The sequence below is a fragment of the Herpailurus yagouaroundi genome, unplaced genomic scaffold (genome assembly GCF_014898765.1).
Source record: "Herpailurus yagouaroundi ecotype Mexico unplaced genomic scaffold, PumYag 160, whole genome shotgun sequence".
In the NCBI taxonomy this organism is placed as follows: Eukaryota; Metazoa; Chordata; class Mammalia; order Carnivora; family Felidae; genus Herpailurus; species Herpailurus yagouaroundi.
This window is the reverse complement of record NW_024412401.1, coordinates 13,835,787-13,849,562: the sequence shown is the minus strand read 5'-3', so window position 1 is coordinate 13,849,562 and position 13,776 is coordinate 13,835,787. Positions and strand designations below refer to the sequence as shown.

General features: G+C 42.5%; 1 protein-coding gene across 3 annotated transcripts in view; it reads right to left on the bottom strand.

Moving 5' to 3' along the window:
- The window catches only part of TEK (TEK receptor tyrosine kinase), a 109,212-nt gene that overhangs the window by 41,809 nt on the left and 53,627 nt on the right, over window positions 1–13,776 (bottom strand). For all 3 annotated transcript variants that reach the window (XM_040481412.1, XM_040481410.1, XM_040481411.1), the window contains exons 3-7: window positions 8,416–8,526; window positions 7,387–7,539; window positions 3,691–3,822; window positions 3,230–3,370; window positions 2,119–2,247 (exon numbers count right to left, since the gene is read on the bottom strand). In XM_040481412.1, coding sequence (XP_040337346.1) covers window positions 2,119–2,247; window positions 3,230–3,370; window positions 3,691–3,822; window positions 7,387–7,539; window positions 8,416–8,526 — 666 coding nt within the window. The remainder of the gene's footprint in view (window positions 1–2,118; window positions 2,248–3,229; window positions 3,371–3,690; window positions 3,823–7,386; window positions 7,540–8,415; window positions 8,527–13,776) is intronic.

The window sequence follows — 13,776 nt, the reverse complement described above, 5'->3', positions numbered from 1 at the left end:
GCTTTGATATTTTTTTTTATTTTAATTTTTTATAAAGTGTATTTATTTTTTGAGAGAGAGACAGAGAGAGCGAGTTGGGGAGAGGCTGACAGAGAAGGAAAGAGAGAATCCCAAGCAAGCTCCACACTGTCAGACTGGAGCCCAATGCAGGGCTCAACCTTGAGAACCGTGAGATCATGACCTGAGCCGAAACCAAGAGTCAGATGCTTAACCGACTGAGTCACCCAGGTGTCCCAAAAGTGCTTCCATACTTTTAATCCAGTGAAGTCTTTCCTTCATCTTTGCCTTGTGTTTCCTGCTGTCAGAGGTGCAGGGGGAGGGAGAGCAGAACTGGGGGGAAGGAGACTGCTCTCTGAAAGCCAGGGGGGCAGGGTCTGGGCCTGAGGTTCTCACGCCTTTTGCAACATCAGACTTAGAACAGAAAAGCAGGCATAAAAGTGAAAATCCAGATCCTTCAGCTTCTCAGTTGCCTATTTTCAACACGATCCTCCGGCAGCCCCAAGACCTTTCCCTCCCTTCCTAGACTCTCCCAGGTTCCTACTCTGCAGTAGAGTCCGAACATGGCGGAAAGAAGTGGACATGGAAGGCTCAGCCAAAGCCTTTGGGAAAACAGTCGTTGGTATTTTCCTCCCATATCTGTTCTGATTCTAAAAACGAACAGAGAAAAAGCTGTGAAGCTCTCGGTTTTGCTGCTCTGAGTGTAGATTTCTTTCTGTAACAGTGACATTTATAGGATTGAAAAGGTGCTATGTGTTTATTATTTGTAAATAATAATATTATATAGTATTAATACTATTAATATTAATATTTTAAAAATATGCTTCTTTTAATTTTAAAAAGTATATTCTAGGGCAGGAGTTGGCAAACATTTTCTGTACAGGACTAGACAGTACGTATTTTCGGCTTTGCAAGCTAAAAGTTCTCTAGTAACTAACTACTCAACTCTGCTGTGGTGTGAAAGCAGCCATACATTATATGTTCTAAAGGAACCAGCGTGGCTGTGTTCCAGTAAAATTTTCTTTATAACAACAGATGGTAGGGAAATAAAAAGGAATGAAGCACTGATATATGCTACAATACAATTAAACCTCAAAGTAGTATAGTCAATGAACAAAGCCAGCCACAAAAGACCACATAATGTATAATTCCACTTACAGTTTATGAAATGTCAAGAATAAGTACATCTACAGAAACAAAGTAAATTAATGGTTGCCAGGGGCTGGGAGGAGCAGAAAATGGGGGTTACAGCCAGTAGGTACAAGGTTTCTTTTGGTATGGCAGAAACATTCTAAACTTAGATTACGGTGATGGTTGCACAACCCTAAATATACCAAAAAAATTATTGAACTGTACATTTAAAAGGGATGAACTTCATGAATAAAAATTCTGCTTCAATAAAGCTGTAAAAATTGTGGATTGGGGGCACCTGGGTGGTTCAGTTGGTTAAGCAGCTGACTTTGGCTCAGGTCATGATCACACAATTCACGAGTTCAAGCCCCACATCGAGCTCTCTGCTGTCAGCACAGAACCTGCTTCGGATCCTCTGACCCCCCCCCCCCGCCCCTTCCCCACTGGTTCTCTCTATATATATCTCAAAATAAATAAATAAACATTAAAAAAAAAAAGAGAGAGCGGGCTGGAGTTGGTCTGTGGGTCAGGTTTTGCTCTAGGGTAATTTCTGAACTAGAATTATTAAAATTTCATCTTGGGGGTAATCTTTTTGTTTTTCCTTCTTTTTTATATCTTGCTTTTCAAAAATAGCCTGCGTCCAAATCCCTCCAAAGCAGTTCTTCCCTGTTGTGCATATCCAGGGAAAAGACTGGTCCCAGAGAAGGGACAAGAGGTAGGCAGAGCCCTCAGCTACCCAGTCATCATTGAATGTGCCACAAAGTGCCTATGGTTTACTCCTAGTGGAAGGAGAAACGAAGGCCACCATGAGGGCCTGCATAAGAGAACTAGAATGGTGTCCTTTAGGACTCGGGATATATTCTTCCCACCTTCAGGATGGAAATAGAAGTGGCTTGAGGAATGTGGGCTGCTGGGGCAAGAATTATAACCAGCAAAGCTCAGCTCAGACATGCTGAACATGGCCCGAACTACAGTGTTACCTTGCTTTACCTTCTTTCTCACACTGGAGCCCTTGGCGTTCTGGAGAGCAGAGACATCCTTGGAACCGATCACACGTCTCCCCGTGGCTGCACCTGCATGTAAGCTTACAGTCTGGCCCATAATAACCAGGCTGGCACGCTGCAGACAAAGACACCAGAACCACCGTTACCACGGGGGAAGGGAGAAAACTAAGGCTGTGGGTGGCTAGTTTTGTCTAAGCTATTTATCGGGCGAGATAAAATCCTAAAAATTATATCCACTGTTACTTTTAACTTTTTTTAAAGAGGACTACGAGAAAGTTATCAGTTACATATGCGGCTTGCTTCAATTTCTACTGAACTGCTCTGCACCAGAACATTGTTACCAAATCACCAGGACTCCATCATAGTTCTCAATATGGCAGATGTGGAAGCAGCTGATTTTGTGAGGTAAATACTGACAACCCTTGGAGCTATGGTGAATTCACCACATTAGCATTCATGAGAGAGGGTCTGGCAACCTTGACTGCGTGTTCGTGGCAAGCTACTGTATCACAGGACGTGTGAAACCGTACTTGAAAGATGTGAAACACATACCACTCAGTCTCACTGAACAGGAAGGTATATTTTACAAAGGGCAGAGGGACCCTTTGAGTAGGTGAAGTTAGTACTGCCTAAGTAAGGTCCACAGAAGAAAAGACCTTCTTCTATTTTCATATCCCAAATCCTGTCTGGATCGGGCCTAAGAGTCCTGATATTTATATCCCACTGAAAAAACAAATCCTCTATGGCCTTCCAACTCCAAGTGTGGTCTGAAAACCAACAGCATGAGCACCATCTGGGAGCTTGTTAGAAACAGAGATGCCCAGGTGCCAGTCCAGACCTATGGAATCAGCACCTGTGTTTCAATAAGAACCCCAGGTGATATGCATGAGAAGTACATTCTATAAAGTCCAGAGTCTTAATTGTGAAAACATAATTAACTTCGGATGAAAACATCCGTGATTCAAAACCCTGTAGCCCAGCATTGGGCCGCTGACTGGACAGCCCGGGTATATCCCACACTATTATTTCCAGCAAGCTGGACCTCCTTGGTATACCTGCTAGAACTTTCTCTGTTCAGGGGTGTGACTGGTACGTACCTTCATTGCACTGCAGACCCTGCCACCCTGTGGCACAGGAACACCCGTAGGGGTCTGGGAGACAGAACACATACGACTTGCATCCCTCCGGTCCACTACACCTTTCTTTACAAGTTCTGCCGAATGTGTGCAGTTCGCAAGCTTGGAGGGGAAGGAAAAGAGGACTCACAGTCAAACAGTCAACCCCTTGGAATGTAGGAGCCTTCTTTTAAAGGGTCTCTCCTAGGCTTGTGAATATGGAAAATAAGCCAATCTCAGCTGTGGCATGGACAGCTTTTCAGTGGCCGGCAATCAAGCACCTCTAGGAAAGGATACCTTTTTCCAATTCACACCAAGTTACCATATGGCATAACACAAGCCATTTAGTTTCTGTTCCCAATTGTCTCCAGGGTTCAAATTCTAAATCCAGCAATGACAGCTTTTGAAATCTACAACTTACTCAACAAGTACTCTTGACTTACCCTTCTCACATGTCCTCCCCATAAACCCAGGTGGGCAAATGCATTCTCCTGTATCCTCATGGCAGATACCGTTGTTCATACAAACAGTGCAGACGCGGTTGCATTCAGGTCCCCACTTCTGAGCTTCACATCCTTTCAAGGAAAACAAGGCTCTGGTGAGTAGAGCACATTAACTCAGCCAACATTTACTGGGCACCCACAACCTGTCAGTCATTTTAGTGGACACTGGTAAATGAAGATAATCTTTGCTCTCTAAAAGTTAATGGTCTTATATGAAAAACAGACATGGAAACAGGAAATAAGGATTGAAATAAAGACAAGGAGTATCTAATCCTGTCTTGGGGATGGAAGAGGATACACAGGAAGGCTTCCCAGAGAAGGTGTGTGTGAGTTGAATCTGCAGGACCACGTAATTAGCCAAGAAGACAGGCTGCAGAGTGTGTTCCGAGCAAAAGTGAGATAGGGGTGGAAAGCCTGGCGTGTTCAAGAGCTGGGGGAATGGTTACAGATAGAGCAATGGTTTTCAAAGTGTGATCCCTGACCAACAGCTTCTCCAGTACCTGGAAATCTGCTGGAGATGCCAACCTCAAACGTACTCCCCATCCATGACCTAATGAATGAGAACCCTGGAGGTGGTCTAGCAACCAAGTTTACCAAGTCCTCCAGATAATGCATGCCAGAGTGTGAAAACCTCCAGTCTAAAGTACGTAGAGCAAAGAGTCAGCTAAAAAAGCAAGCAGAAGCTAGTAGCATTCACCTAGTTTTTCAAGAACATTCAAGAAGTGAAGCAAGACACACAGAACCTAAAATACAAGAATGGTAAAATGCTTCTAGATTCTTTTTCATGGAAAATCGCAGCAGGTGATTTTCGATGGTTAATTACATCCAAGGACACCTTCTGATGTAAGGGAAAAAACTCAGGGGGATTTGGATGACCCTTTGTGGTCAGGAATTTAATTTCTCATCTGAAAGCAACTAGTGTCTTTATCCCTGAATATTAGTCTCACGGTGGTAAGCTTGGACCTGTGCCTACAGCTGATGTAACTTTATAACTGCTTTGGCAAGAACTCCTGGTTATCAGTATTTTCTCTGAAATAAGCAGGAAGACTGTCTACCCAGACCCTTTCTTACAGACTTCCACTTAATAGATAAAGCTACAAAATGTCTAAAAGCTAATATTTACATGCCTTAATATATAAAGGGAAAAATACTTCTGCACGATTAGTGATTTCTTGAGAGCCAGACCACACGTTATCTGCACACGTTGAAAACTAATGATGGCAGCCTATGGAGATGATAGTGGGCTTCCTCTTATATTAAACTATGTCTCTAACTATATACTTCTCTATAGACCTGTCCCAGCTTCTCCCCTAATCCTGGCAAGGGTGAAAGAATAAAGATTGGGGAAAGACTTGGGGTGACCTCTTGGGGATGAAGAAGCCAGGTAAAGAGTTTGTTGATGAGCAATAAATATGCAATCAGGCTTCTATGATTTTCTTCAAACACCCTGAGGTTTTATATTTCAGGAAACCAAATACTCATGCATACAGAGAGAAATCCTATAAACTCAATGGTTGTGAGAGATCTTTTGTCAGAGAGAGAATTTATATTGGAGAGAAATCCTATAGATATAACCGGTGTGATTTTTAACACGAAGTCTTCATGCATCGATTATTCCTAGGTTTCAATTCATCCTAGAGAGACACCCTACAGTTATGACAAATGGACAAATGCCTTCGGCTATACCTCATTTTCTTTTTTTTTTTTTTTTTAATTTTTTTTTTTCATGTCTTTATTTTTGAGACAGAGAGAGACAGAGCATGAGCAGGGGAGGGGCAGAGAGAGAGGAAGACACAGAATCCGAAGCAGGCTCCAGGCTCCGAGCTGTGAGCACAGAGCCCAACACGGGACTCAAACTCATGGAGTGTGAGATCATGACCTGAGCTGAGGTTGGACGCTCAACCGACTGAGGTGCCCCTTTACATCATTTCTTAAAATATCAAATAAATCATACTGGGGAAAAATACTCTTAAATGGGATGGGTTGTAGCCTAACTCAAACTTTCTTAGAACGATTTTAGATATTATCCATGCTTCTCAAATACTTCCACCAAAATACTCCTAAAAACAGCAAAGGAATGAACATGTGTTCTAGCAATCTCAAGGTATAAGCTAGAGATCAAAATGTGTTTGAAATCTTTCACTTTATCTTTAAAAACCAGGTGAGTTTCAAATTCTAGTCTACATTAAGTTGTGTTTGTTTTCACATTTAAAAAAAAATGTTAGGGGCACCTGGATGACTCAGTCGGTTAAGCGTCCGACTCCTGGTTTTCGGCTCGGGTCATGATTTTGAGGTTTGTGATCAAGTCTCAGGTTGGGCTCCGCACTGACAACCACGGAGCCTGCTTGGAATTCTGCCCGCCCCACCCCCCCTTCTCTCTCTCTCTCTCTCTCTGCCCCTCCCCCACTTGCATGTTCACTCTCTCAGAATAAATAAATTTTAAAAACATAAGAAAAAGAAAGTTAAGTCTTTTACCATAGGTCAACATCTGATGTTTCTGATATTGCTAGAAAATGTGCCTACATACCCCAGACTCTGAGTACTGCTGGTACATCTAAATGAAATGAAGATAAACTGTGCTTTTGCCATTTGGACTCTCCATGAGAGCAGCGGGATAAAAGCAGATTTCACTCGACCAAACCAGATGAACCACACTTTTCATACTTCTACTACCATTCCGAGAGGACAGGGATTCATCTTATTATCCTTGTATTTTCATACCAACACAATGCTGGACACAGAGTTATGATCAATACACATTTGTTGAACAAACGAATGAATAAATGAATATGATGCAAAGCAAAAGCAAAACTGTTGATGAGTTAGAGATTCCGATCATTAGAATGACAGAGTGGCCCAAATACTTAGGCCTGGGTATTTAAGAGCATGAAGGCTTGGCAGAGCCGGGAAAATTCAAGGCAAGTTTTTCTCTCTATAAATCAATCTCTTATAAAAACTAATGGTGGATGGTTACTCCCCACTTTGGTAGTTGTAAGAGGGTGGGGGAGCTTTTACTAGTTTTATTTCATGCACATTTTTCAAACATGAAAACAGAAATCCCATTTGAGTGTTACATAATCTGGAAAGTGTGGGATTTATAGGAGACTTAATGTTTACATATTAGACCTACCTAGAAGACCCAATTCCTCCCCACGTAGCAGATACCTTTCAGGGAGACTGCCCAACTCACTGTGATTCCCCCTTCCTATGGAATGATGCTGCTATTCAAGTGGGAGGTCCTAGGGCCCGCACTGTGGTAAGTGGTTCCGCACTTGACTATAGCTCATTGGTCTAGGCCAGTAGACATCTAGCATATGTTAGGCCAGTCTGATTCTTTACCCTGGGAATTCAAACTTTGGAAGTAAAAGAAACATTGCTGAAGCACAGTTAGGCTAAGAGTAGCATCCTAGAGAGAAAGTCCATCTGTCCCCACCAATGCTGGGCCCCAGATCCTCCCTGGGGCCTATCTTTTCTGGAAACTTGCTTGTCAGCTGTTCCACCAATTTTTAAGAGTCCTTAATATCCTTTCAACCAATCCCTGGTTTTTGCTTAAGTAGCCAGAGTCAGCTTCTGTTACTTGTAACTAAAAATCCTAAAAACCAAATCATCACAGACTGTGGCCTCTCAATCACTTACTCCGGACTATCAGCCTGGTGAAGGCCGAGGTGAAGAGGTTTCCTCCTATGTACCTGGCTGAGTACACTCCAGCATCCTGAGGCTGAGCATGAGGCAGATGCACTTCTAAAATATCAGGTACTTCGTGCCGGGGCACTGAGTGGATGAAGGAACCTGGTGAAGGGAGAAAGGTGGAGAACAGTGGGTCACACGCAGACACTCCTGTCTCCCCATCTGGCCTCTCCACTTCATCAGCTCTCCCTGACTGGATACAGAAAATGTGCTCTAGCATAGTGGATGTAGGAGAAGAATGAAAAGGCTGAGCTATTCAATGCTCTCCCCAAAAGTGAGAAAGGTACGGTGAGAGAGCAGACAGTTTAGTCTACGCAATCTACCACCAAACATACGAAGACAGAGGTAAAGCTAAAGTGCTTATCTTCTGCAGGGAGAGATGAACGGGCAAAGGTACCCCTGCCAACTAACCAAGTAACCAGGAGATAAATACCTAGAATCACTACACCAATCTGGAAGTCCCATCCATCCATAGGACTCAGAATAGTCCCCATCAATATTTCACCTGGGTCCGGCAACTGCCACCAGGTGGTGCCAAACCCATAGTTGGACCTGGACAGATTTGTACAGCACAGTTGGACTCCCGGAACCACTGCCAGTTGGCTTCCCAGTCTCAGCCTGGTCATCTCCTTAACCTCTCGATCAAACAACCTCACATTTTACATGGCTGGATTTGGGACCTCACTTATCACATCATGATGGGGTTTTATTGTACATTCACAATTCCATATTACACATTCATAAATACAAAATGTATGTACATTCATATATGTATATGAATCTGTACTTTGCTTGATGAAGCAACCAACCACACTGCCTATTAGAGCTTCTTTAATAAAATTCAATGGGCTTGCATCATAGCGCTTTACTTCAAACATCTGCCCACCAGACTGCACCAGGGTAATGATCCAACAACATATTTTGCGTTATCTGATGTCTCACATCATGGTGCTGGAAGGAAACAAAACACATACTCACCATTTTTGTAAATGACTGCATCTTCTTCTCTAATCAACACCTTTTTGAAAGATATGTTCACGTTATCTCCCCTGTCCACAGTCATGGTTAAAGTAGCTGGTAGGAAGGAAGCTTTTAAAAGAGAGAAAACAAACAAGTGAGATGAGGGGACACACTTTCTCCAGGAGCAACTGAACTACGAATTCAGCAGATGAGGGCGAGCGTTTGCCAGGAGTCAGCTCAAGTGTAGGATCTAAAAGACAATGACAACTAATGGGTTTCAAACTTCACTAAGGTTTTGAAGAATATGATGAAAGGAACAGTCATTTTCTCTGTAAAACTGTAAGAATGTACACACCACCTACATATACACATTTTTTCCCATACAACTATTGGGGGAGAAAAGGACTTTATGCTGATTAATATGTGTTATCAAACTAAGACCTGAGATTAACCATAAACTAAAACGATGAATCAGCCATCCTTCTCCAATCCCTACCAAATTTTCTCAGAGTGGAGAGGAATAGAAATGGTTAAACATTTGCCAAATGACTTGTCCCTTCTGGGTGGTGGTCCTTTTCCGTTGTGGGGATCCAGATAATTCTAATTGCTTTAGAATGCCCTAAGCATTTCTCAAATGGAATTAGCATCATGCTGGACTTATTACTAATGGTATAAATAATGGAATATTGAACACTAAGGCAATGATGGGACCCAGTATACACACACATACACATACATATATATATATAATTATATGTTTGTTACATAATTATAAATATATAATTAGATATACATTACTATATAAATATATAATTCAATACACACACACACACACACACACACACACACATACTGACACAGTTATGGGACTGGGGAAGCTACTGCACATTTGGCTTATAAAACCATTTTGGAAACATCTGTCTTTGTGTCAGCCTTAGAACATAACAGTGCCCGGGTCTCTTGGTTTGTTGGACAAGATGTGTGAATAACATGTTCTAACATTCTTCCAGCCACAACAGTTTCTGAATTCCCTTAATTTACACCATAATCTACAGAGAGCCACAATTACAAGAATGGAGGTGTGATTAATTTTAGTCTCTATTAAGGTAAGCCAATTTTTAAAATTTTCAGCTTTATTGAGCTATAACTGACATACAAGTTAAGCCAATTTTTAAAATTTAAGGATCACCACTAGGAGAAGATAATCAGAATATATAACTTTCTGGGGCACTTGCCTGGCTCAGTTGGTTGAGTGTCTGACTCGTGATTTTGGCTCAGGTCACGATTCCAGGGTCGTGGGATTTAGCCCTATGTGGGGCTCCACACTGAGTGTGGAACCTGCTTAAGATTCTCCTTCTCCCTCTGCCCCTCTCCCCGACTTATACAATCTTTCTCTCTCTCACTTTAAAATAAAAAGGAAATAAATAAAAAGAATCTATAACTTTCCTAAACATGGAGGGCAGGAGAGAATGGAAATAAAAAGAACTAAAAGGAGAGGAATAAGTCCAAATAAAAAATCACAGCATAAAGAAAATATAGATTATGCCAAATATACATCAAAAGCCAGAGAATCTCAAAATGAATTAAAATATCTATTTTTTTCATGAGCTACACATTAAATGTAATGACACATAAAATTGAGAATAAGGGTGAGAAAAATAGACACCAGACTTACAGTATTTGAAAGAAGCTGGTATTGCAATATTTATATCAGAAAAACATCATTTACTTTCAAGGCAAAACAAAATTTTAGGGATAAATATGATCTTTACATAATGACTGAAAAATGGGAGGCACCCTGGTAGCTCAGTCAGTTCAATGTCTTACTCTTATTTCAGCTCAGGTCATGATCTCATGGTTTGTGGGATCGAGCCCCAAGTCGGGCTCCACGCTGACAGCACAGAGCCTGCTTGGGATGCTCTCTCTCCCTCTCTCTCTCAAAATAAATACATAAACTTCTAAAAAAAATGAAAGAGCAATCCTGAACTTGTATAAGCATCTATAACAACAGGGCTTCAAAATCCATGAAACAGAAACTGACAGAATGAAAGAAACTGACAAATCCACAAGCATAGTAGAAACCTTCAGAAGCCGATTCAACAAACAGACCAAAAATTACTAAGGACAAAAAAAAAGAAAAAGAAAAAGAAAAGAAAATCTGAATAACACAATTAAAGATCTGTTGGCTATTCATGGATCCCCATACCCAGCTATGTGAGCGTACGTTCAGGCATATTGCCTCCCTTATTAAGCCACAAAGCACATCTCTATAAATAAAAAGACACAATATCCTATAGAACAAATTCTCTGACCAGGAGGCACCTAAATTAGAAATCAATAGCAAAACACCCTGTACACTAAGGTTTGGAGAGCTATGGAGTTTCAGCCGAGGACCAAGCCTGCTGAGGACCACCGGGTGAATCAGCCTTCCTTCCTGCCGCTTCTGTGGCTTTCAGACAGGTGGCTTGAGAGAGGCTGATTCAGTACTATGCACACCATGGGCTTGGAGAGCTACCTTGTGAGGGCAGAAGATGCCTTGAACTATACTCAGAAGGTCTCAGCTTTTGGTTCAGCTGCCCATTCTCCTCTGTGCCTGCTGACCCAGGCCTGATGCCCTGCCAGGACACCCACATAAATGCCTTTGGTGCAGGCAATGACACGGTGACATGGGGCAACCTTAGAGGGAGAATGGTATAGATCAAAGGGCACCATGAGCTCTGGAAGAGGACAGTCCTGGGCTTGAAGCCACCCTCTGCCAGTTACTAGACCTCTTTGAATGAGTTACTTAACCTGTGAACATCTCTGCTTACTTGTCTGTAATTTGGAAGTAGAAGTATTTACTTTGTTTATTTTTTAATGTTTATCCACTTTTGAGAGAGACAGAGACAGGGTGCAAGCAGGGGAAGGGCAGAGAGAGATGGAGATACAGAATCCGAAGCAGGCTCCAGGCTCGGAGCTGTCAGCACAGAGCCCCACACGGGGCTCGAACTTGTGAACCACGAGATCATGACCTGAGCCGAAGTTGGACACTTAACCGACTGAGCCACCCACCCAGGCGCCCCCAAAGTATTTACTCTGAAAGGTTGTTAGGAATATTAAATAATGGATGCCAAACCCGTGGGTACTTAGAAGAGGCCAGTATCCTGCCCAAATATAAACCAACAGCAACACTGCCGTGCTGAGCTGTGCAGGATGGACATGAGTGGCAGCTTGCTCACTGGTACTGACATGCATCAGCCGTGCAGGGACTGGCAGGGGGACTTGACGGGGCACCCTCTCACTCTGACAAGATGCATCCATGAGCAATCCTAACAGTAGCAGCTCCTGCTCTCTGAGACATGACCCTGGGCGCCTGTGAGAATCTTTTCTGACCATTTCATGCTGTTGTTCCTTTCTAAGTGGTTTGTTTATATTTTCTGCCCCTTTGTGTGAAGACTGTTTAGCTAACCCCAGACTTCTCACTCAGCATTGTATTCTGAAAAGGAATACAGATTCCCCGAGGCTCCACTCCAATGGGGCTTTTCTTCCCTACCCCATCCCCACTCTGTGGATTTTTATTATTACAGACCTTGTGCCTTTTAAGCTCCTGTTTCCTTAGGTAGAAACAATCATAGCAGAGTTCCACTGCTGTCCAACCTGCCACGTCCTGCATTCCTGGCTCGAGGTCGATTGTTCTCTGCCGGGTACTAATAAAGGGGTCTGCAACCTTCCATGCTGTACTTTGATGATGCAGGAGCCCAGTTTGCACACAGTACACACAGACTAGTGTCATGTGACTTGACTGTACCGTTACAACCGTAAGCACCTTTCAATAGTGCCTACTACCAGGCACTACATTTCCTTACATACACACACTGGAATACTACTTGGCAATGAAAAAGAAAGAAATCTTGCCATTTGCAACAGTGTGGATGAAACTACAATGTATTATGCTAAGGGAAATAAGTCAGTCAGAGAAAGATAAATATATGATTTCACTCATACGTGGAACTTAAGAGACAAAATAGATGAACATAGGGGAAAGGGGGGAAAAACAAGATAAAAAGAGAAAGGGAAGCAAACCATAAGGGACTCTTACCTAAAAAGGACAAACCGAGGGTTGCTGGAGGGGAGGTGGGTAGGGGGATGGGCTAAATGGGTGACGGGCATTAAGGAGGGCACTTGTTGGCATGAGCACCGGGTATTATATGTAAGAGATGAATCACTAAATTCTACTCCTGAAACCATTATTACACTATATGTTAACTAACTTGGATTTAAAATAAATATGGGGCGCCTGGGTGGCGCAGTCGGTTAAGCGTCCGACTTCAGCCAGGTCACGATCTCACGGTCCGTGAGTTCGAGCCCCGCGTCGGGCTCTGGGCTGATGGCTCAGAGCCTGGAGCCTGTTTCCGATTCTGTGTCTCCCTCTCTCTCTGCCCCTCGCCCGTTCATGCTCTGTCTCTCTCTGTCCCAAAAATGAATAAACGTTGAAAAAAAAATTAAAAAAAAAAAATAATAAAATAAAATAAAATAAAATAAATAAATAATAGTGCCTACTATCAGGCACTACTTTTTCTAAGGACTTCACACATAGTTAATTTTCATAATACCTCTATCAGATAGTTACTACAATTATCCTAATTTTACAAATGAGGAAATTAAAGTACAGAGAGGCTAAGTAACTTGTCTAAAATCACACAGCAATTTCATGGGAGAGTCAGGGTTTGAACTAGGTAACTCAGCTCTGGAAGCCTGTCCTAGGTTACATAACGTTAGCACTCAAAAGGCTGTGAAGTCCTATTACCTCATTTAAAAATGAGATTGCTAGGGCCTGGGTTCAAAAATGACTTGAGTAACATGATTTAGATGGGCTAATTAACTGACAGAACTTAACTAAGAACATGATCCACTTTTTCCTTAAGGGGTGGAGAAGAGAATCGATGATAGTAACAGTTATAAACAAAGAGGCTTCTCAGGGATGTAAAATAATTGAGTTCAATTTTGGGTACCTCCATTCATGTTAGACTAAGGGTAGTTTCATGTCCATTATTTGTGCAATTTTGCGACAGTGCTGTGAAGATGTTGTATCCGGTGTCTACCCATGTGGCAGATGGCGTTAAGGGTGACTTAGCCCCTTACTCCAGGCCTCCTGACAGTAAGAGTTAAAGTTGAGACACAATCTCAAGACGCCCCCACTTGTTGAACCACACCCACTCTCCACACTCCTCTTATTCCAGTCCCACAGCCTTAGCTCTTAACTGCAGCCATTGTGAACTATGTTCAGTCTGCAGTGGACCACGTGACCACTCCCAGGCAAGTTATGAGCTTCCTCCCTCCTCTGCTCCTGCCTTTTCCCTGTGTCTCACCAAGTCCCACTCCTCTTCAGTCTCCATGTAG